This window comes from Neophocaena asiaeorientalis, unplaced genomic scaffold, assembly GCF_003031525.2.
Source record: "Neophocaena asiaeorientalis asiaeorientalis breed wild unplaced genomic scaffold, Neophocaena_asiaeorientalis_V1.1 scaffold346, whole genome shotgun sequence".
In the NCBI taxonomy this organism is placed as follows: Eukaryota; Metazoa; Chordata; class Mammalia; order Artiodactyla; family Phocoenidae; genus Neophocaena; species Neophocaena asiaeorientalis.
Genome location: NW_020175400.1, coordinates 650,492 through 667,027, shown reverse-complemented (window position 1 = coordinate 667,027; position 16,536 = coordinate 650,492). Strand labels below are relative to the sequence as shown.

At 44.8% G+C, this 16,536-nt stretch overlaps 1 protein-coding gene and 1 long non-coding RNA gene across 3 annotated transcripts in view; one reads left to right on the top strand and one right to left on the bottom strand.

Annotated features, from left to right (window-relative positions):
• The window catches only part of PDE8A (phosphodiesterase 8A), a 131,410-nt gene that overhangs the window by 95,573 nt on the left and 19,301 nt on the right, over positions 1-16,536 (top strand). For both annotated transcript variants that reach the window (XM_024766474.1, XM_024766473.1), the window contains exons 13-20: positions 2,238-2,308; positions 2,583-2,747; positions 4,174-4,222; positions 4,467-4,602; positions 6,171-6,369; positions 9,584-9,801; positions 11,324-11,456; positions 14,074-14,241. In XM_024766474.1, the coding sequence (XP_024622242.1) occupies positions 2,238-2,308; positions 2,583-2,747; positions 4,174-4,222; positions 4,467-4,602; positions 6,171-6,369; positions 9,584-9,801; positions 11,324-11,456; positions 14,074-14,241 (1,139 nt within the window). The remainder of the gene's footprint in view (positions 1-2,237; positions 2,309-2,582; positions 2,748-4,173; positions 4,223-4,466; positions 4,603-6,170; positions 6,370-9,583; positions 9,802-11,323; positions 11,457-14,073; positions 14,242-16,536) is intronic.
• LOC112414161 (uncharacterized) lies at positions 11,489-14,197 on the bottom strand. The gene is made up of 3 exons (XR_003006095.1): positions 14,067-14,197; positions 12,650-12,869; positions 11,489-11,844 (listed from the first exon to the last, which is right to left on the bottom strand). It is a non-coding gene; the product is annotated as an uncharacterized LOC112414161 (long non-coding RNA).

Below are 16,536 nucleotides of genomic sequence, written 5' to 3'. Positions count from 1 at the left end.
CGGCATGTGGGATCTTCCTGGACTGGGCCACGAACCCGTGTCCCCTGCATCAGCAGGCGGACTCTCAACCACTGAGCCACCAGGGAAGCCCCTTTTGCCCATTTTTATCACTGGGTTGTTTATCTTTTTCTTGTTGGTTTGTAGGAATTCTTTTTATATTCTAGATATGGATATAAGTATTCCAAATATACTGTTCTTAGTCTGTGAATGGCTTTTTCACTCTCTTAATGGTCTTTTAATGAACAGAGGTTCTTAATGAATCTTAAAGTTCATTTTATCAGTGTTTTCTGTTATAGCTAGTGCCTTTTTGTGTCCTGTTTAAGAAATCTTTCTCTATCCCAAGGTTATGAAGAATATTCCCCCATGTTTTCTTCTAGAAGCTTTATTGTTTTATCTTTCACTTGGGGTCTGTGATCCATTTCAAATTAATTTTTACATCTAGTGAAGGTAGAGATCAAAGATTAATATCCCCCCCCCTTACTGGGAAACCCAGCTGGCCCATCACCATGTTGAAAAACCATCTTTTGCAGTAGTATCATTATTGTAAACCAGTTGACTATAAATATACGGCCTGTTTCTGGACTCCATTTCATTGTTCTGTTAGTCCTTGCTTGCACTGATAACACGATCGATTACTACAGTCATATGGTAAGTATTGATATCTGGTAGTATAAAGTTCTTCAAGATTGTCTTGGCTATTCTAGGTCCTTTGCATTTCCATATAACATTTAGAATCAGCTTGTTAGTTTACACACACACAGCTTCTTGGGAGTTTATTTGGGAGTGTCTTAAATCTATAGAACAATTTGGGGAAAATTGAAGTCTCGGTAACACTGAGTCTTTCAAAACGTAAACATGCTCTTTGTCTTTATTTAGGTTGCCTTTTATTTTTTCTCAGCAATGTTTTGCATTTTCAGTGTATAAATCTTACATATCTTTCCATTAGATTTATTCCTAAATATTGATTTTTATGATGCTGTCATAATGGTGTTTATTTACTTCAGTTTCCAGTTGTTTGTTGCTAGTATATAGAAATATAATTGAATTTTTTATGTATTGACCTTGTACCCAGTAACCCTGATAACTAGCTTATTGATTATAAGAGTAGCGTTTGTAGATTCTTTCCCTTTCTGCATACACAGTCATGACAATCTTTATACCTTTTATTTCTTTTTCTTTATTGCATTCACACTATTGTTTGTTCTTTATAAGTATATGTCACTTTCATTATATTTTTAAATGAGAACAAGTCTTTTTATGACATAGTGATAGAATAGTGGTTTTTATTTTTGGTTTAATGACCTTGTTGGGTAAAATGGAAAGATGGCAGCCATGCGCTGATCACCAAAATTAGATTTAAGGAGTTTTGTTGGTCTCTGAAATTTAGAGCATTTGAGAGCCCCTGAGTTGGTTAATCTTGGTTGTTTCTCCTTGGGCCCCAGTTTGGTAAAATAAGGCTGACGCATCAGGCTGTAGAACAGTCTGTGGTCCTTTAAGACCTTTGGTAAACAGCATTTGGCCTGACAGTGGGGCTTTCAGGGAGAGGCACAGTGAATATGTGAATATGTTTACAGCATTAGGTGAATATGTTTTCCTGCCAGTTCACTGCCCAGGCTTCTCCCCACCCCAAAGGAACTGGATCTTGACAGGAGCAACAAAAAAATTTAACAAACTTTAGAGTCTAAGATTTGCTGCCGGCCTCACTTAAGATATTTACCTAACCCGTCTAGATTGAGCAGAACGGTGGAAAGCACCAAAGGATGTCTTGAAAAATTGAACCAGAAATTCATGTATTTCAGTTAATTGAGTTGTATTTATTGCTCCCGCCATATATGAAACAAGGAGCCTCTGTGGCATTGTCTTTCAGAACATTTTCACTCCTGGAGAGCAGCAAGCTGAATAATTATAAAGCCTTATTGTTAGAAACACAGAAAGAGGCTAACTGTTTGGCCCTGACTTGCTAGATTGTCTCCTCTGTTTTCTCTCTGGCCTGTGACCTCAGAACTTCAGCCTGTGGGCGCACGTGCATCCTAGCGCCTAGAGCTGAAGGAAGCAGAGTTGGTGATGCCAGAATCCCAGGCTTGTTAGGATGGGAAGGAAGCTCAGCGACCAGGTAGTTCTGGTCCTCCCCCTTCATTGTGCAGCTGAGCACGCTGGGTGGGGCCTGGGGCGGGAAGGGAGACAGATACCCAAGGCTGTGAACACCCTGATTTCTGTACCACGTGATCTCTCCACAGTTTCCAGCCAGAGACGACGCTCCTCCACGGCCCGGATACATTCCATGAAGATCGAGGCGCCCATCACCAAGGTGAAACAGTTTGTGGTCCGTCTCCATTGAGCATGGAAGTCCCTTGTTCTCCTGGTTGATTGTTTTCAGCAAGAAGAACCACCATGGGACCCACAACAATAACGATGCTCTCCTAGTTGTATGGAGCTGCCTCGTCTGAAGAGAGATGTGTGACACGAGCACTTTAACTAGCCTTAAGTCAGCGTTGAGCCCTACTGCCAGCCTGACTCTCCGGATTGCTTTCCCATTGTCTTTAAGATTATGAAACTCAGGTCTTTTTCTTTCCGTATTATAGGCAATCAATATCATCAGTGCTGCCCAGGAAAGCAGTCCCATGCCTGTGACAGAAGCCTTAGATCGTGTGCTGGAAATTCTGAGAACCACTGAATTATATTCCCCACAATTCGATGCTAAGGACGATGATCCTCATGCCATCGACCTTGTTGGGGGCTTAATGTCTGTAAGTGTATCTGACCAGGCTGCTGGCTAGAGCCTGCTGTTGTCATTTGTTTTCTCAGAGGTTATTTGTTTACGTGCTGGCCTACACAGCGCTCTTCGTGTGTGGGGCTCAGTCAAGGCCTAAACCCCCCATTGCTGCCCTCTGGCCGAGCCATCACCCACCTGCTGCCTACAGCCCAGGGGGACCTCAGCTTGAAGCAGAGAAGGGAGGAGCACATTCTAGACAGCTAGCTAGTTTTAAGATTTTGAAAACAGGCAGAAAAGAAAAATTTATGAAATATTTCATACCATATTACAAAACAGGATGACTGTATATGTCTAAAGAGGCACCAGGGGGACTTCCCTGGTGGTCCAGTGGTTAGCACTCCGTGCTTCCGTTGCAGAGGGCATGGGTTCGATCCCTGGTCCAGGAACTAAGATTCCCACAAGCCGCACAGCATGGCGCCACCCCCCAACCCAAAAAAAAAAAAAAAAAAAAGAGGCACCAGTGAATGGGGCGCGGTTTCCCTCTAGAGCATCCTATACAGATTTGGTGACTTCATGGGAAAGAAGGCCTTCGAACCATTTCATTAGAAGGAGGCTTTATACCATGGGCTCTTGAGGGGTCTAGATGCCTCCTCCACCCCTTCTAGTACAGAGGCCTTACAGGGGAAGAACAACTTGGTGGAAAACAGATCATTCCATTGCCATCGGTCACCTTTTTTGTCTTGGTGACAAAATTCAGAAGTAAAAATTCATCCCCCCTCCTAATTCCTGCTTTCTAAAGTCACTTGATTTCATAAAAATAAGGTTTTAAGCAAAAATCAGATGGGTAGAGGGTTCCCAGCGATGATGATGTCTAGTTGTGGTCTTGTCTGTTTGAGACAGAGCCTCCTCCAGCCTGTAGGTGAGGGGGTGGGGAGAAAGGATGAGGGGCGGGGTGGGATAGTGCCCGGGGGTGAGGGGTGAAGAGAGACAGCATGGGGAGAAAGCACTGCAGGGCTGAGGAGAGGGGCCGCTCCGGGGCTTGGGGGCGGAGCAAGGGTGCTTAGAGAGCAGGGAAGAATCTAGTTTTCCTGAGGAAGGCTGGTGTCCACGAGCGTTGAGGAGGGTGGCAGGAAATGGGGCGAAAGGGTTGAGGGCAGAGGGGCGTCATCCGGTCCCGAGTGCCAGCAGGACGCTGGGCTCTGGGGAGTCTCCCGAGCTCGCCGTCCTGGTGATGCCCCTACCCCTGAGTTGAGCAGGTCGTCCTTGCAGCGGCAGGCTGTGTGCTCCTGGGTGAGTGACTGAGCTCAGGGTTGGCCGCAGAGGTGACCACAGGGAAGCCTCGGCACGCACTGATGGAGAGGGCCGCCCGCAGCGTCCTCTGGGGCCCGCTGTCCTGGGGTTTTCAAGGAGTACAGAATAGCTGTGACTTCCCTTTCTCTTGTTTCCTTGATTTTTATCAGGACGTTTTTCGAAGACCATCCAGGAATGAGTATGTTCTTTCAACAAAAAGTAAGTTTCTCCTTTTTAGTTTTTTGGACCACTATTACTATTATAGCCATGCTTAAGTGATGAAAATAATTTTTTCAGGTAAAAGTTTTAAGATAATTTTTTTTTATCAGTAAGAAGTTTTTTGGTGTATCATCAAAAATGAGAAACAAAGCAACCGCCCCCTGAAGCAGAACTGTTCTCCCTATGGAACAGTTAATGCTGTAAAGCCTCTTAATTTTGTTCTCCGAATCACATCACTTTGCAGACCTTCAACAGGCTTCCAGCAGTGTGATCACCCCCACCTCCCTTCACGACATCCCGTCACAGATAACTCAGGCCATGGAAAATGAGGAATGCTGGGACTTTGATATTTTTGAACTGGAGGCTGCCACTCATAAAAGGTGAGTCCACGTGGAGCTCGGCAGACAGAGCGCTTGATTCCAAGGGCCGGTGTGGAGAAAGCCACCCAAGGAGTATGGTTTCTGCACAGAGCCAGTCCCTGGTCAGGGAGGAGGCTCAGGAAAGCGCAGCAGGGCAGCAGGTGCCCTGAGTCACCAGGGCCTAGGCCTCAACGAGGGGATCAGTGAGAAGCCAAGGGGAGTCTGCCGGGCGGTGACTTCCGCAGAGAGAGCAAGCGTGAAATTGAGCAAGTGATTTAACCTCTCCAAATAGCAGAGGTTTCTTTTTCTGTAAAATATGGTTATTAATTTCTCCCGTAGGTAGTGGTATGTTGAGATAGCAGCAAAGAGCCCCACTCAGAGCCTAGAACTAAAAATTAGAAATACACAAACGTACACATTGATAAGAGCTGTCCCCAGATCTTGGTTGCTGTGTTGGTGACAGGCATGGGGACACCCCAAACTCCAGCCATCCTGATCTGAATGTGGTCACCGAGAGTAGGGTGGGGTTGGGATTTTACCTTCAGTTTTGTACCTTGCTGGAGGAGAACAGTCAACCAAAGGCGTGTGGTTGGCTTGGCACACAGGAAAGGGTGTCCAGGCCTGCTGCCAGCCAGCGTTAACCTTCAGGAGGGTGAGGTCCGGACCCTGGCAGACAGAAGGCCACTGCAGGAGAGGGGTGCTCTGCTGGCCGTGGGATAACTCGTCAGGTCTCATCCCAGTCTGGGTGATGGTCCCCAAGCCAGCCCCTACCCTTGGCTCATATGCTCACAGTGAGTCGACCCTCTAAAACATTCTGCGTCCAGGTACTCCACACGGCCAAGGACTGTAGAAAAGAATATTCCCGTGGCAAACAGAGCTTTGGGTACCTGGTTTACATACTGGTACGTTGTATTCGTGTGAACCTGGGACAAGGCAGGTCTGTTCAAGTCCTGTGAGCCCGACCACCTCTGGATACTGCTTCAGCAGAGCCAAGTTTCTTGATCTTCCAAGCAAAGGCCAGGTGCTGGATGAAGGTGACTTCTCAAGGAAGGGCCTGATTTGCTGGCCAGTTCGTCACCTTCTCTCTGGGGAAACCTCCTCATACTTCCAGATTGTCGAGACCATCACATGACATGTGACAGCCTCTGGCTCATAGGCTGTCATCACGAACTGTTGTTTTCTCCCACACAGGACATCTGGCCAATGACATAGGTCCAGCAGGTCCAAAGGAGAGGATAGGGTTTAAGGTGGAACAGGTTTAGCCTGGCAGCATGTTGATTTGAAGACTGTACTAGTGTCAGTAGGAGTCTGCATCAGGAAGGGCAGGGTGAACAAACCTCGCCCCAGCCAGTGGGGAGCACCAGGTGAATGCTCCCAGAATTGGAGCTGGGCTCCACCCAAAGGTTGGCATTGGCTACCAGGAGAGAGGGCAACAGAGCACCACCCGCGTGCCACCTGCACAGGCTCCACTTTGCTGCCCTGCACACTCTCTGAAGTCTGGCTCGGGTTTGCTTGTTGCATCTGAATAGATCCAACACTTTGCCTGTTTCTTTGCTTTGTTTTAACACTGTGGATGTTTTTCTCCGTAGGCCTTTGATTTATCTTGGTCTCAAAATATTTGCTCGCTTTGGAGTCTGTGAAGTCTTAAAATGCTCTGAGACAACGCTGAGATCGTGGTTGCAAATTATCGAAGCCAATTATCATGCTTCTAACCCCTACCACAATTCTACACATTCTGCCGACGTGCTTCACGCCACTGCCTATTTTCTCTGCAAGGAGAGGATAAAGGTGAGCTGTGTTTGTGCTCCACGCTTAACAGGCAGGAGCAGTGGGGCGGGCTGCTGTGCAGTGTGACTGCTCAGGAGGGCCCGGCACGGGTGCAGCCTGGCCCGGGAAAGGGGCGGCCACAGGAGAAGTCAGGCAGGAGCCCACGCTGTGGCTCTGGGGAGTTGATAATGAATTCATGACATGACCCCAGCCGTTCCTGGAAGAATAAGGAGCAGGGTTCATTCTCCGGGGAGGAGGCCAGCAAGAACAGGAGAAGGCTGTTTTTCTGAGGGGTCTGACTCTGACCCTGAAGGCAAGGTTGGATATGGCCCCTTTAGGGCCCCCCGCATCCCTCAGAGTCAGCGGGGTTTGAGACCAAGTTCATCATCTTTGCCCAGCACTGCTCCCACCCAGGGTCACCTGCCTGGCCCAGAGTCCCATCATCCAGGCAGATACCCATGTCAGAAGCCTGGGGTCATCTTCAGTTCTCTCCTCTCCTCCAGCCCCCGGCACCTGGTAGGTCATCTGACCTTGCCGACTACAACCCCTAAGTGTTCTCAGAATCGTCTTCTCCTCGCAACGCCCCTGCCACCGTCCCGGTGAGGGGCCCCGTCATTTGTCGTCTAGATGGTGCCAAACAAGAACTCCTGGCTACCCGGCCTCCTAGGGAACTCGCTCTGACCATATGGGTCCCAGGAGCAGCCTCCCATCTCCCACAGGATTTAAGCTTTAAACCCCACAGATGGTGTGCACCGCTCGCAACACACAGGCCATGTTTGGGCTGTGCTGAACCACTTTAGATTCTAATGCTCCTGCCCTTGACATGCCGTTCCCTTTGCTGGTGCCGGCTTCCCTCACATCTCCCCCTGCCCTTCAGGAATCAACACCAGCCTTCATTCCTCTAGGAAGCCCTCTCTGGGGCACCCTCCTCTGTGTCCCCACACCCTCCTGGGCACCCTCCCGATTGTACTGTCCACTCCATTTGGACGGCAGGCTCCTTTCGTAGCCCAGTGCCTGTCCTGCTCCATCTCGTCGGCGCAGGGGAGGAAGGGCGAGGCTCCTAGCATCAGGGGCAGTGGCCACTGGCACCTACTGGTGGCCATTCACAACTGGCCCAGGGTCTGCCTGGGGGCCATGTAGCAGCTTTAGCTCCAGCTTTGAGGCCATAGGGGGATGGGAGTAGGTCCCAGTAAGGAGGGCATCACGGGAGAAAGGTTCCATTCAGGGAATGTTACTCACTGCCCACTCCCAAACCAAGCTTCCTTAGAGAGCCTTTTCACGTTGTCAGTTATTTCATTGGGGAAATTTTCGAAGCAGCGACTAGACCTTCACTGATTGGCCAAAGTATTTGTGTTATTTCCTTCAGCATCCATCATAAAATGGCACAGAGGGTCCAGGGAGCTCTAGTGCGTGGCCATTTCACTTTCAGAAGTATTGTATACTTGAGAGCAGATGAATCAAACTGTTGGTTTTGTACCTAAGGAAACAGGGCCTCGTGAGGAACGAGGCAGCAAGACAGCGAGGCATCACGGCCTGATGTCCTGGCAACTGAGGAAGGCCACATGGTGGCCAGGACCAGCCCTGGCAGTCAGCAGAGTGAGGGCCGGTGCATCCCGGTCCCACTACCTCATCTGTACCTGAGACTAGTTAGTTGTAGGGAGGAGAGCAGCGTGCGGGGATTATTCCAGCACGTGGACATGTTGAGTCACTCCCCACCCTGAAATCCTATCTTCTCAGAGCTGGGTCTCTCATTTGCTCTTTCTCTTTCCCTCCAGTTTGGTTTTTCGGGTTTTGTTGTTGTTGTTGTTTTAATAACAACAGACTGTAGGCATAATAAGAGTCCAGAGAGAGGGCTGTTTTTGTAAAGCATGAAGACAAATGGCAGAGGAGAGATGTCTGTGTCAATATGGTTCAGCATATAAAGACAACCTAACTTTTGCTATAATTTATTGATTTTGAACTCCTCTATAGATAACATACAAATATATATTCAGAAAGCTAACTTATTAATTTTTAATAGCATTTATTGATATAATTCACATCATAAAATTCACCCATTTAAAGATAAAACTGTTGAATTTCAATTTAAATAAATATTACAAGACTGATTTATTAGATATACACCTTGTTTTCAAGTGTTTGTAGAATATTTCCAAAAATAATCTTATACTAGGACACAATTACTGTCTTGATAAACTTCAAAATTTCATAGTCTGTATTTTCTAACCACAACAAAAACTAGAATTTAATAACTAAAAGTTAAATAAAAAATGTCAGTCACTACAAATGAGAAAATATTTCAAACAATTTAGGGATAAGCAAGGAAATAAAGCCAAAAATAACAGTTTAGAAAACAACAAAATGAGAAGCCTATGTATCAAAACCTGTAAAATGGGAAGAGCAAAGTGGTAATCCAGAATGATTCTTTGAAACACCAAGAGAATTAAGTTCTAGCCAAACTAATCAAAAACACAGTAAACACAGAAATACACTCATTTGAAATGGAGATTAATAGAAGAAAGTACCATACACTTGTGTACCTAAAAGTTTTAAATCAAATTAATGCTGGAAGTAGAAAACCAAGAGAGGTCAGTACCATGGGAGTTGTTTTTAAACTATCAACTAATTTCTTCAAAACCTGGCTCCTGACCCAGATGGACAGGTGAGTTCTTTAGCCCTTTAAGGAATTTTTCCATGTTACATAAACCGTTTCAAAGTCTTGAAAAAGATGGAAAACGTCCAGATCATTTTACAGAGTCACAAAACCCCGAAATCAACCTGACAAAGGTAGCAGCAGAAGGGGGGAGAAAACTATAGACCAATCCCCAGTTAATGTAAGAGATGCATAACTTAAAAAATTATTTCTCTCTTTTATTCAGTAATACTAGTTTATGTTGGTCTAAGTCAATATCTCAGACTAAAGGCCTTTTTTTGTGATGGGTCTAGAGACAGACTTTCTGAGGAGGTGACTCCTGTCTGTGGAGGACACCCTGTGTCTCGGTAAGTCCTTAACTTGTGTGAGACTGAGAATCAGATAGTGTTTCCTAATAAACACACAAAGAGGAAGCTGGGTCTGAGTGGAGACGGGAAACTGAGTCTGCTCAGCATCATGCTTTTCTCAGAAATCCGAAATATCCTCACCTTAAAGTAACAGGGCAGAAAGAAGACTACTACCCAGAAGGCTACCTTGCTGTCAGTGCCTTGCCCCAATTTTTAAATGATCTCTTGTTTTCAGCAAACTTTAGATCCACTTGATGAGGTCACTGCCCTCATTGCAGCCACTGTCCATGACCTGGACCACCCCGGGAGAACCAACTCCTTCCTGTGCAATGCTGGGAGTGAGCTGGCCATTCTGTACAACGACACTGCTGTGCTCGAGAGACACCACGCGGCCTTGGCCTTCCAGCTGACCACTGGTGATGATAAGTGCAACATCTTTAAAAACATGGAGAGGTAAGAACAACGAGTTGGAAAGTATGTTTCCTCTCTCTTTTTTTAAAAAACAATTTTATTAAGATATGATTCACGTACTCTACAGTTCACCTGTTTACAGTGTACAGTGGTTTTTCTTCTATTCAGAGTTGTGTGACCACCACTGCAGTCGAAATTTAGAACATTTCCATCACCCCGCAAAAGAACCTCGAGCTCATTGGCAGTCTCTCCCCATTCCCCCCTCAACTCCCACAGCTCTAGGTCTGCTTTCCCTCTCCATAGATTTGCCAGTTCTGCACATTTCATATAAATGGAAGCATCCCCAATATGTCTTTTGTGTCTGGCTTCTTTCACTTAGCACGATGTTTTCAAGGTTCAGTCCCTTTGTGTCTTGACGTTCCAAGACGACCAAGTATAAGGCAGACACCTCGAGAGACCCAGAGAAGCTGTCACCTTACATCTCTGCCTGGAGGACTCCACTCTGCCCAGCAGACGTCTCGTCGTTGTCTCTGTGCACACGTCACTTCTTTGCGGAAGCCTTCCCTGACCCCTCACATTAATTATTCAGTCCCAGGTTCCTTCGTTTGCCTGATTCTGGTTTGACTGTTAAGCGCTGTTAAGATCACAGTGTCATATGTCTTCTCTTCCTCACTGTGCCCTCAGTGTCTAGTGTGGGGCCTGATAACTGTTAGGTGGAAGAAGTGATCTGTCACGAGGAACACTTACCAATTTGGATTTTTAAGGAAGGCTTTTAAACTTTTAAGGGATTTAAAAAATAACTCCCTTTTGCCATGTTTTAGAATTTCATATGTGGACTTAAAGTTGGTTTTATTCATAGTTGCCTGTATATATTATCAGTTACCTGTGGAAAAATTCACAAGACCCTGATAACTTTGGTTGTCTCCAGGGAAAAGAGCAGGGTAGCTGGGGCTGAATGGAGATTGCAGTTTATGTACCTTTTGAATTTTTAATTATATCATTTCCATCCTCAAAAAATAAAAATTTTAAAGCAATTAAATAAAAACAAGGGCTGGAGGAAGAGGTAATCAAGTATGCCCTGTGATTCTCTCAGCTTTCAGAAGGTCTGCCCTCTACGTTTCTGGGCACTAGATTTACTGGGTCTCAAGGTTCCTCTGTGCAGGGTACATTCTTCATAACCCAGACCTCCGTCTTCATTCAGAGAGCTGTCTTCATTCAGGGAGCTGGCTTTGGTCACCCCTGCTGCATTCCATCTTTTTTTTAAATCTTAAGAACTATGTGCTTTTTACTTCAGAACGACAACACCATGAACATTGTGTCTATAGTCTTACCCATAAGCTTCTGATTTGAACTTCTGTTCAGGTTCCCCTTGCTAACAGCAATCTAGGCAGTAAAACCTTTAACTTCCACATTCTTTTAAAGTATGCCCTGCCACTGACTTCCAGTGCGTTAGAATTTTAGCCACAGTGAGCATGTGTCCTAGATAATAGCTTGTTTTCAGGAACATCTGTCTGGTCTGGATCAGTAATGGGCAGCAGCCTCTCTCGTTTGTTGTCTGAAACAGGAGTGACTACCGGTCGCTGCGCCAGAGTATTATCGACATGGTCTTAGCCACAGAGATGACAAAGCACTTTGAGCACGTCAACAAATTTGTCAACAGCATCAACAAGCCCTTGGCAGCATTAGAGGAAGATGGGGTAAGCGAGCTGGTTGCAAAGGGAGCCTGTTTGGGGCCCTTATCCCTATGTGTTGTGGGGAAGCATGGGCCTGGGATATCACGAGTGTTATCATTACCACCATTGGGCTCACTGAATTTAATTTCCATTGGTTAAAAAGTTAAAAGTACAAAAACTTGGAAGGAAAAAAAAATAGGATATACAAAAATAGATATGAAAACTCTGAAGGGAGGGTCAGGTTTTAGATAAACTACCTTTAGATGGGTGGGCCATTCCTGAGCCCTTTCTCAACAGTTGCCCCCTTCCCCTCTTCTTGCGCATTTTGGGGTCCGTTGGAGCCCATGAGGTCTCTCACCAGCCACGCCCTGCCGTGCATATTCTGTGGTAGCAGCAGCTGTCCTCTGTTGGTCTGTGTTAGAGGAGGGTGGGGTTGGGAAGGATTCTGTATTTGGACCACAAGGGTGACATTATCGTTGCTCCTCATTTTTGGATTTGAGGCATGGAGCCCAGAACAACTTCCTGGCAAGGAGAACATTAACCCTTTCCCCAGGCAGGAGACCACGGCTGAGGAAGCAGCCCAGTCTGAGTTCTCCTCCTAGTTCTCCCTCACCACTTCCTTGTCTGTAGAATGGGTATAGCATAGGACTGATGGGCATGGCACAAGGTGGGCACTGAATAGATGGTATCTGTTATACTAGATTCGTGGTGAGAGCAGCACCTAGAGAACATGCTCTTCTCATGAACCCTCTTCCTTTGAGGCCCACGTGCCTGCCCTACCACCCCATGTGCACTGAACATCTCGGCATCAGCTCACAGCCTTTTCCACATTCCTCCTCCCCAGCGCCTGTCACCACGCACAGGGATGACTTATCCTCAGGCTAGGATGACAGCTCCTTGAATTCTAACTCTACTTCTGCAACTCATGTGTTAGGCCATGGCTTTTGACTATCCCTGGCTTTCTAGCTTATTACCCTTCACCCTTGTTCCTGTTTCACCTGATTGGAAACCTGTTGAGAACTCTGCTCCCTTCACCCTTCCCTGTTCTCCAGTTTGTCAGTCTGCCTTTGACGTCACTCCCTTCCCAAGGACTTGCAGAGCAGAGGCACCCACACCAGCCTCTCACTGACTCATGCCCTGCCATCCTGGAGAGGGCTGGTTATTGCCTGGGCTACTGCTCCTGGCTGACCCCATTCCCACAGAAAGAAACCACATACCTCGTAGACTTGGGTTTCCTGCAGCTATTCTGGGAAGTTCCTAGACTTCGCTGAGTCTTCCATTCCACTTGACAGTCAACGTTTCTCATCTCTTTTGTCGGTACTTGGAGTTACTTCTGAGAGACTGGAAATCAGTATCCAGTGGGTCAGAGCAGGGACAAAGTACCATGAAAGAAAACAGTTTCCAGCTGGCAGTACTGTAGTCAGTGTAGTCACACACCTGAAGAGAGAAGGGTCAGCACAAACCTGGTTGGCAGTGGGAAACAAGGAGAACTACTGAGGACACTCCCAGCGTCCACTCTGGCACTCTCCAGGAGACGAGGCAGCCTAGGCTCGGGATGCCCCCTCCCCATCTTGATGGTAGATCTGTCCCCACTGAGATCGGATCATCAGGCCTTCTTAGACAACTCACAGAAATCACATGACTGACTCCTCTGGAAAGCTGCCCGATGGGCACAGGATCAGAATGAGGAGATGCTTGCTCACGCCTTTTACCATGTTCTTTGCCCCAGTACTCCCTCTTCCAATCTGAATTTGCTTCAGGGGGCCAATAAGCAGAGAGTCCCTCACACCCTGGATTGAGATTCCATATCCAGAGGGGCTCCTTGTGAATCAGATAGCATGTGGTACTGTGAATACACAGAATCCAGGACTAAAGGTAGAACTTAGGTTCTTATCCTGGCTCAGCTGGGTAGCTTTGGATAAGTTTCTTCACCTCTCAGAGTCCCAGGGTTCTCATCTGTAAAATGTAATAGTAAATAATACTGATTTTCATGCCTACCACAGGACCTTTTTGTGAGTGCAGACCAAAAGAGAATGACTAAGTCCTCTGTACACCATAAAATGTTAGGGCAGTGTTGAGGACGTATCACTGCGTCTGACACAGCCTTGGTACACGGACAGCTAGTTCCCAAGATCACACCTCTCACAGAGCTAGGTGACTGGAGAGTGGCGTGTGAGAAGCAGAGCCCCTGGTGGACTATAAGATGCTTTGTTATGGGGGCAGAGAAATCTTTTATTTTTCAGTTCACTCTGTTTTTTAGTGAATATAATAAAAGATAAAAGCCAGTCTTTTGAGTGCTTACCAAGGGAGCATGATAGACATAATAGAACAGAAAGAAAAGGTAACTGTGAGAAATAGAGTGAGAGGAAGAGCCAAAAAGAAGAGGAAAGGCAGACATGCCAACCTCCAGCGCTACCCTCTACTTCTGGGTCCTGCTGGAATCTCACTAGGCCTTGGTTTTCCCGGGTGTAGAGTAAGGGGCCAAGCTCAATCCGCAGAGTGTCCTCAGCACTGTTTTGTGAGATCCTAACTTGTAGATCCTGGGCAGTGCCTTCGTGCGGTTACAGTGGGACCACAGGAGTAAACCAGCTTGGTACCTGGGGCCCCATTTTGATTGCTTTGAATTCCACTCACGTTTTAGGAAGCTGATAAAAATCAAGAAGCCATAATCACTATGCTCAGAACTCCAGACAACCGCAGTTTGATCAAACGAATGCTGATTAAGTGTGCTGATGTGTCCAATCCCTGCCGACCCCTGGAGCAGTGCATTGAGTGGGCCGCACGTATCTCAGAAGAATATTTTTCTCAGGTAAGATGCAGCTTCTTAATTCCTTAAGTAAAAGAGAGAGAAACACCATAAAGACCGTAAGAAGTAATGGACTTAAAACTAGGAAGTAGAGTTCTAAATGCAATTATGTCCTTGAAGAACATTGCCTGTATTACAGGCTTACTGGTTATAATTCTATTAGTTTTCCCTTGTCTGAAAATGTATTTTATTTTGCCTTCATTCTTGCCAGATATTTTCACTGGATATTTGACATTTTCTCCTAATAGTACTTTAAAGATGTTAATTACACTGTTGTCTGCCCTTCATAGTCTCTCTGGGTAGGAAAAATTTCTTGTGAGGCAGAAAAAAAAATTATAAAATATAATGGCTAAAATTTTTCCAAATTTAGTGAAAGATACATACATACAGATTTAAGAAACCCAACAACTCCTAACCCATGCCCAGGCACGTCACAGTCAAGCAGCTACAAGCCAAAGATACAGAAGAAATTTTGAAACCACCCAGAGAAAGATGATAGATTACTTATAAAGAGAACAGTGATTCTCATCTTTTATAAATTCATGTCAGAAACTATGAAGGCCAGAAGACACTGTGGAACAACATCTTTAAAATGCTGTTAGGAGAAAACTGTCACCCTGGAATTCTGTATCCAATGAAAATATCCTTCAAGAATGAAGGCAAAAGAAACACATTGTGAGACAAGGAAAAGCTAAGAGAATTCATCACCAGTAAACGTGCAATGTAAGAAATGCTAAAGGAAGTTCTCAAGGCTGAAAGGAAATGATACTAGATATAAACTTGGATCTTTAGGAAGGAATGAAAAGCACCAAAAACGGTAACTAGCAAAACCACAATGAAATATCACCTCATATCTGTCAGAATGGCTATTATCAAAAAGATAAGAAATAACAAGTGTTGTCAAGGATGTGGAGAAAAGAGAGTCCTTCTGCATTGTCAGTGGGAATGTAAATTGGTACAGCCAGTATAGAGGTTCCTCAAAAAATTAAAAATAGAACTACCCTATAATCCAGCAATTCTACTTCTGGGTATTTATCCAAAGAAAACAAAAACACGAACCCCAAAAGCTGTACACACCCCCATGTTCATTGCAGCATTATTTACAATAGCCAAGTTGGAAACAACCTTAACATCTACTGATGGGTCAGTGGGTAAGAAGATGTGTGTGTGTATACACACACACACACACACACACACACACACACACACGTGCAGTATTTAGCCGTTAAAAGAGAATGAACTCTTGCCATTTTTGACAACATGGATGGACTTTAAGGGTTTTATGCTAAGCGAAAAAGACAGATACCATATGATCTTACTTATATGTGGAATCTTACAGAGAACAGATTGGTGGTTGCCAGATGAGTGAGTTGGGGTGCAAAATTGGTGAAGGGAGTCAAAAGGGTACAAACTCCTAGTTATGAAGTAAATAAGTCATGGGGTTATAATGGCAACTGTAGTTAATATATATAGTACTGCATATTTGAAGGTTGCTAAGAGAGTAGATGTTAAAAGTTGTTATTACCAGAAGAAAATTCTGTAACTATATATGGTGACAGATGTTAACTAGGTTTATTATGGTGATCATTTTGCAATATATGCAAATACTGAATCATTATGTTGTACACCTGAAACTAATATTGTGTTGTGTGTCAATTATAACTAAATAAAGATACAAAACACTTTAAAAAATGGTAAACAGCTGGGTAACTATAAAAGATTTTTTCCTCCTTTTAATTTCTCTAAATACATAGAACTATTTTAAGCACAAATTATAACACTGCATTGTAGAGGATAAAATAATTGAAATCATACAGAATATGTTCTCCAGCCGCAGTGGAATTAAATCAGAAATCAGTAACAGTAAGGTATCCAGGTAAACACCGAATATTCAGAAATTGACAACACGTTCCTATATAATCCATAGGTCAGATAAAGGAAATTAGAAAATATATAGAATTAAGTGTTAATAAAAGTATATATTAAAATTGTGGGATGCAACTAAAAGTGATTAGAAGGGACATTTATAATTAGAGAAAAAGCCCTAAAGTTAATGACTTAGATTTCTCTTTAAGAAACTAGAAAAAAAAAAAAAAAACTAGAAAAAGAAGACAAAGTAAACCCAAAGTAAGTAAGAAAGAAATAATAAATATAAGAGCAAAACATGAGGAAATAGAAAACAGACAGTAGAAAAAAATTACAGGAGACAAGATGGTGGAGTAGAAAGGACTTGAGTGCATCTTCTCTTATGAAAACACAAAAATCACAACTGACTGCTTAACAGCCATCAACAAAAAA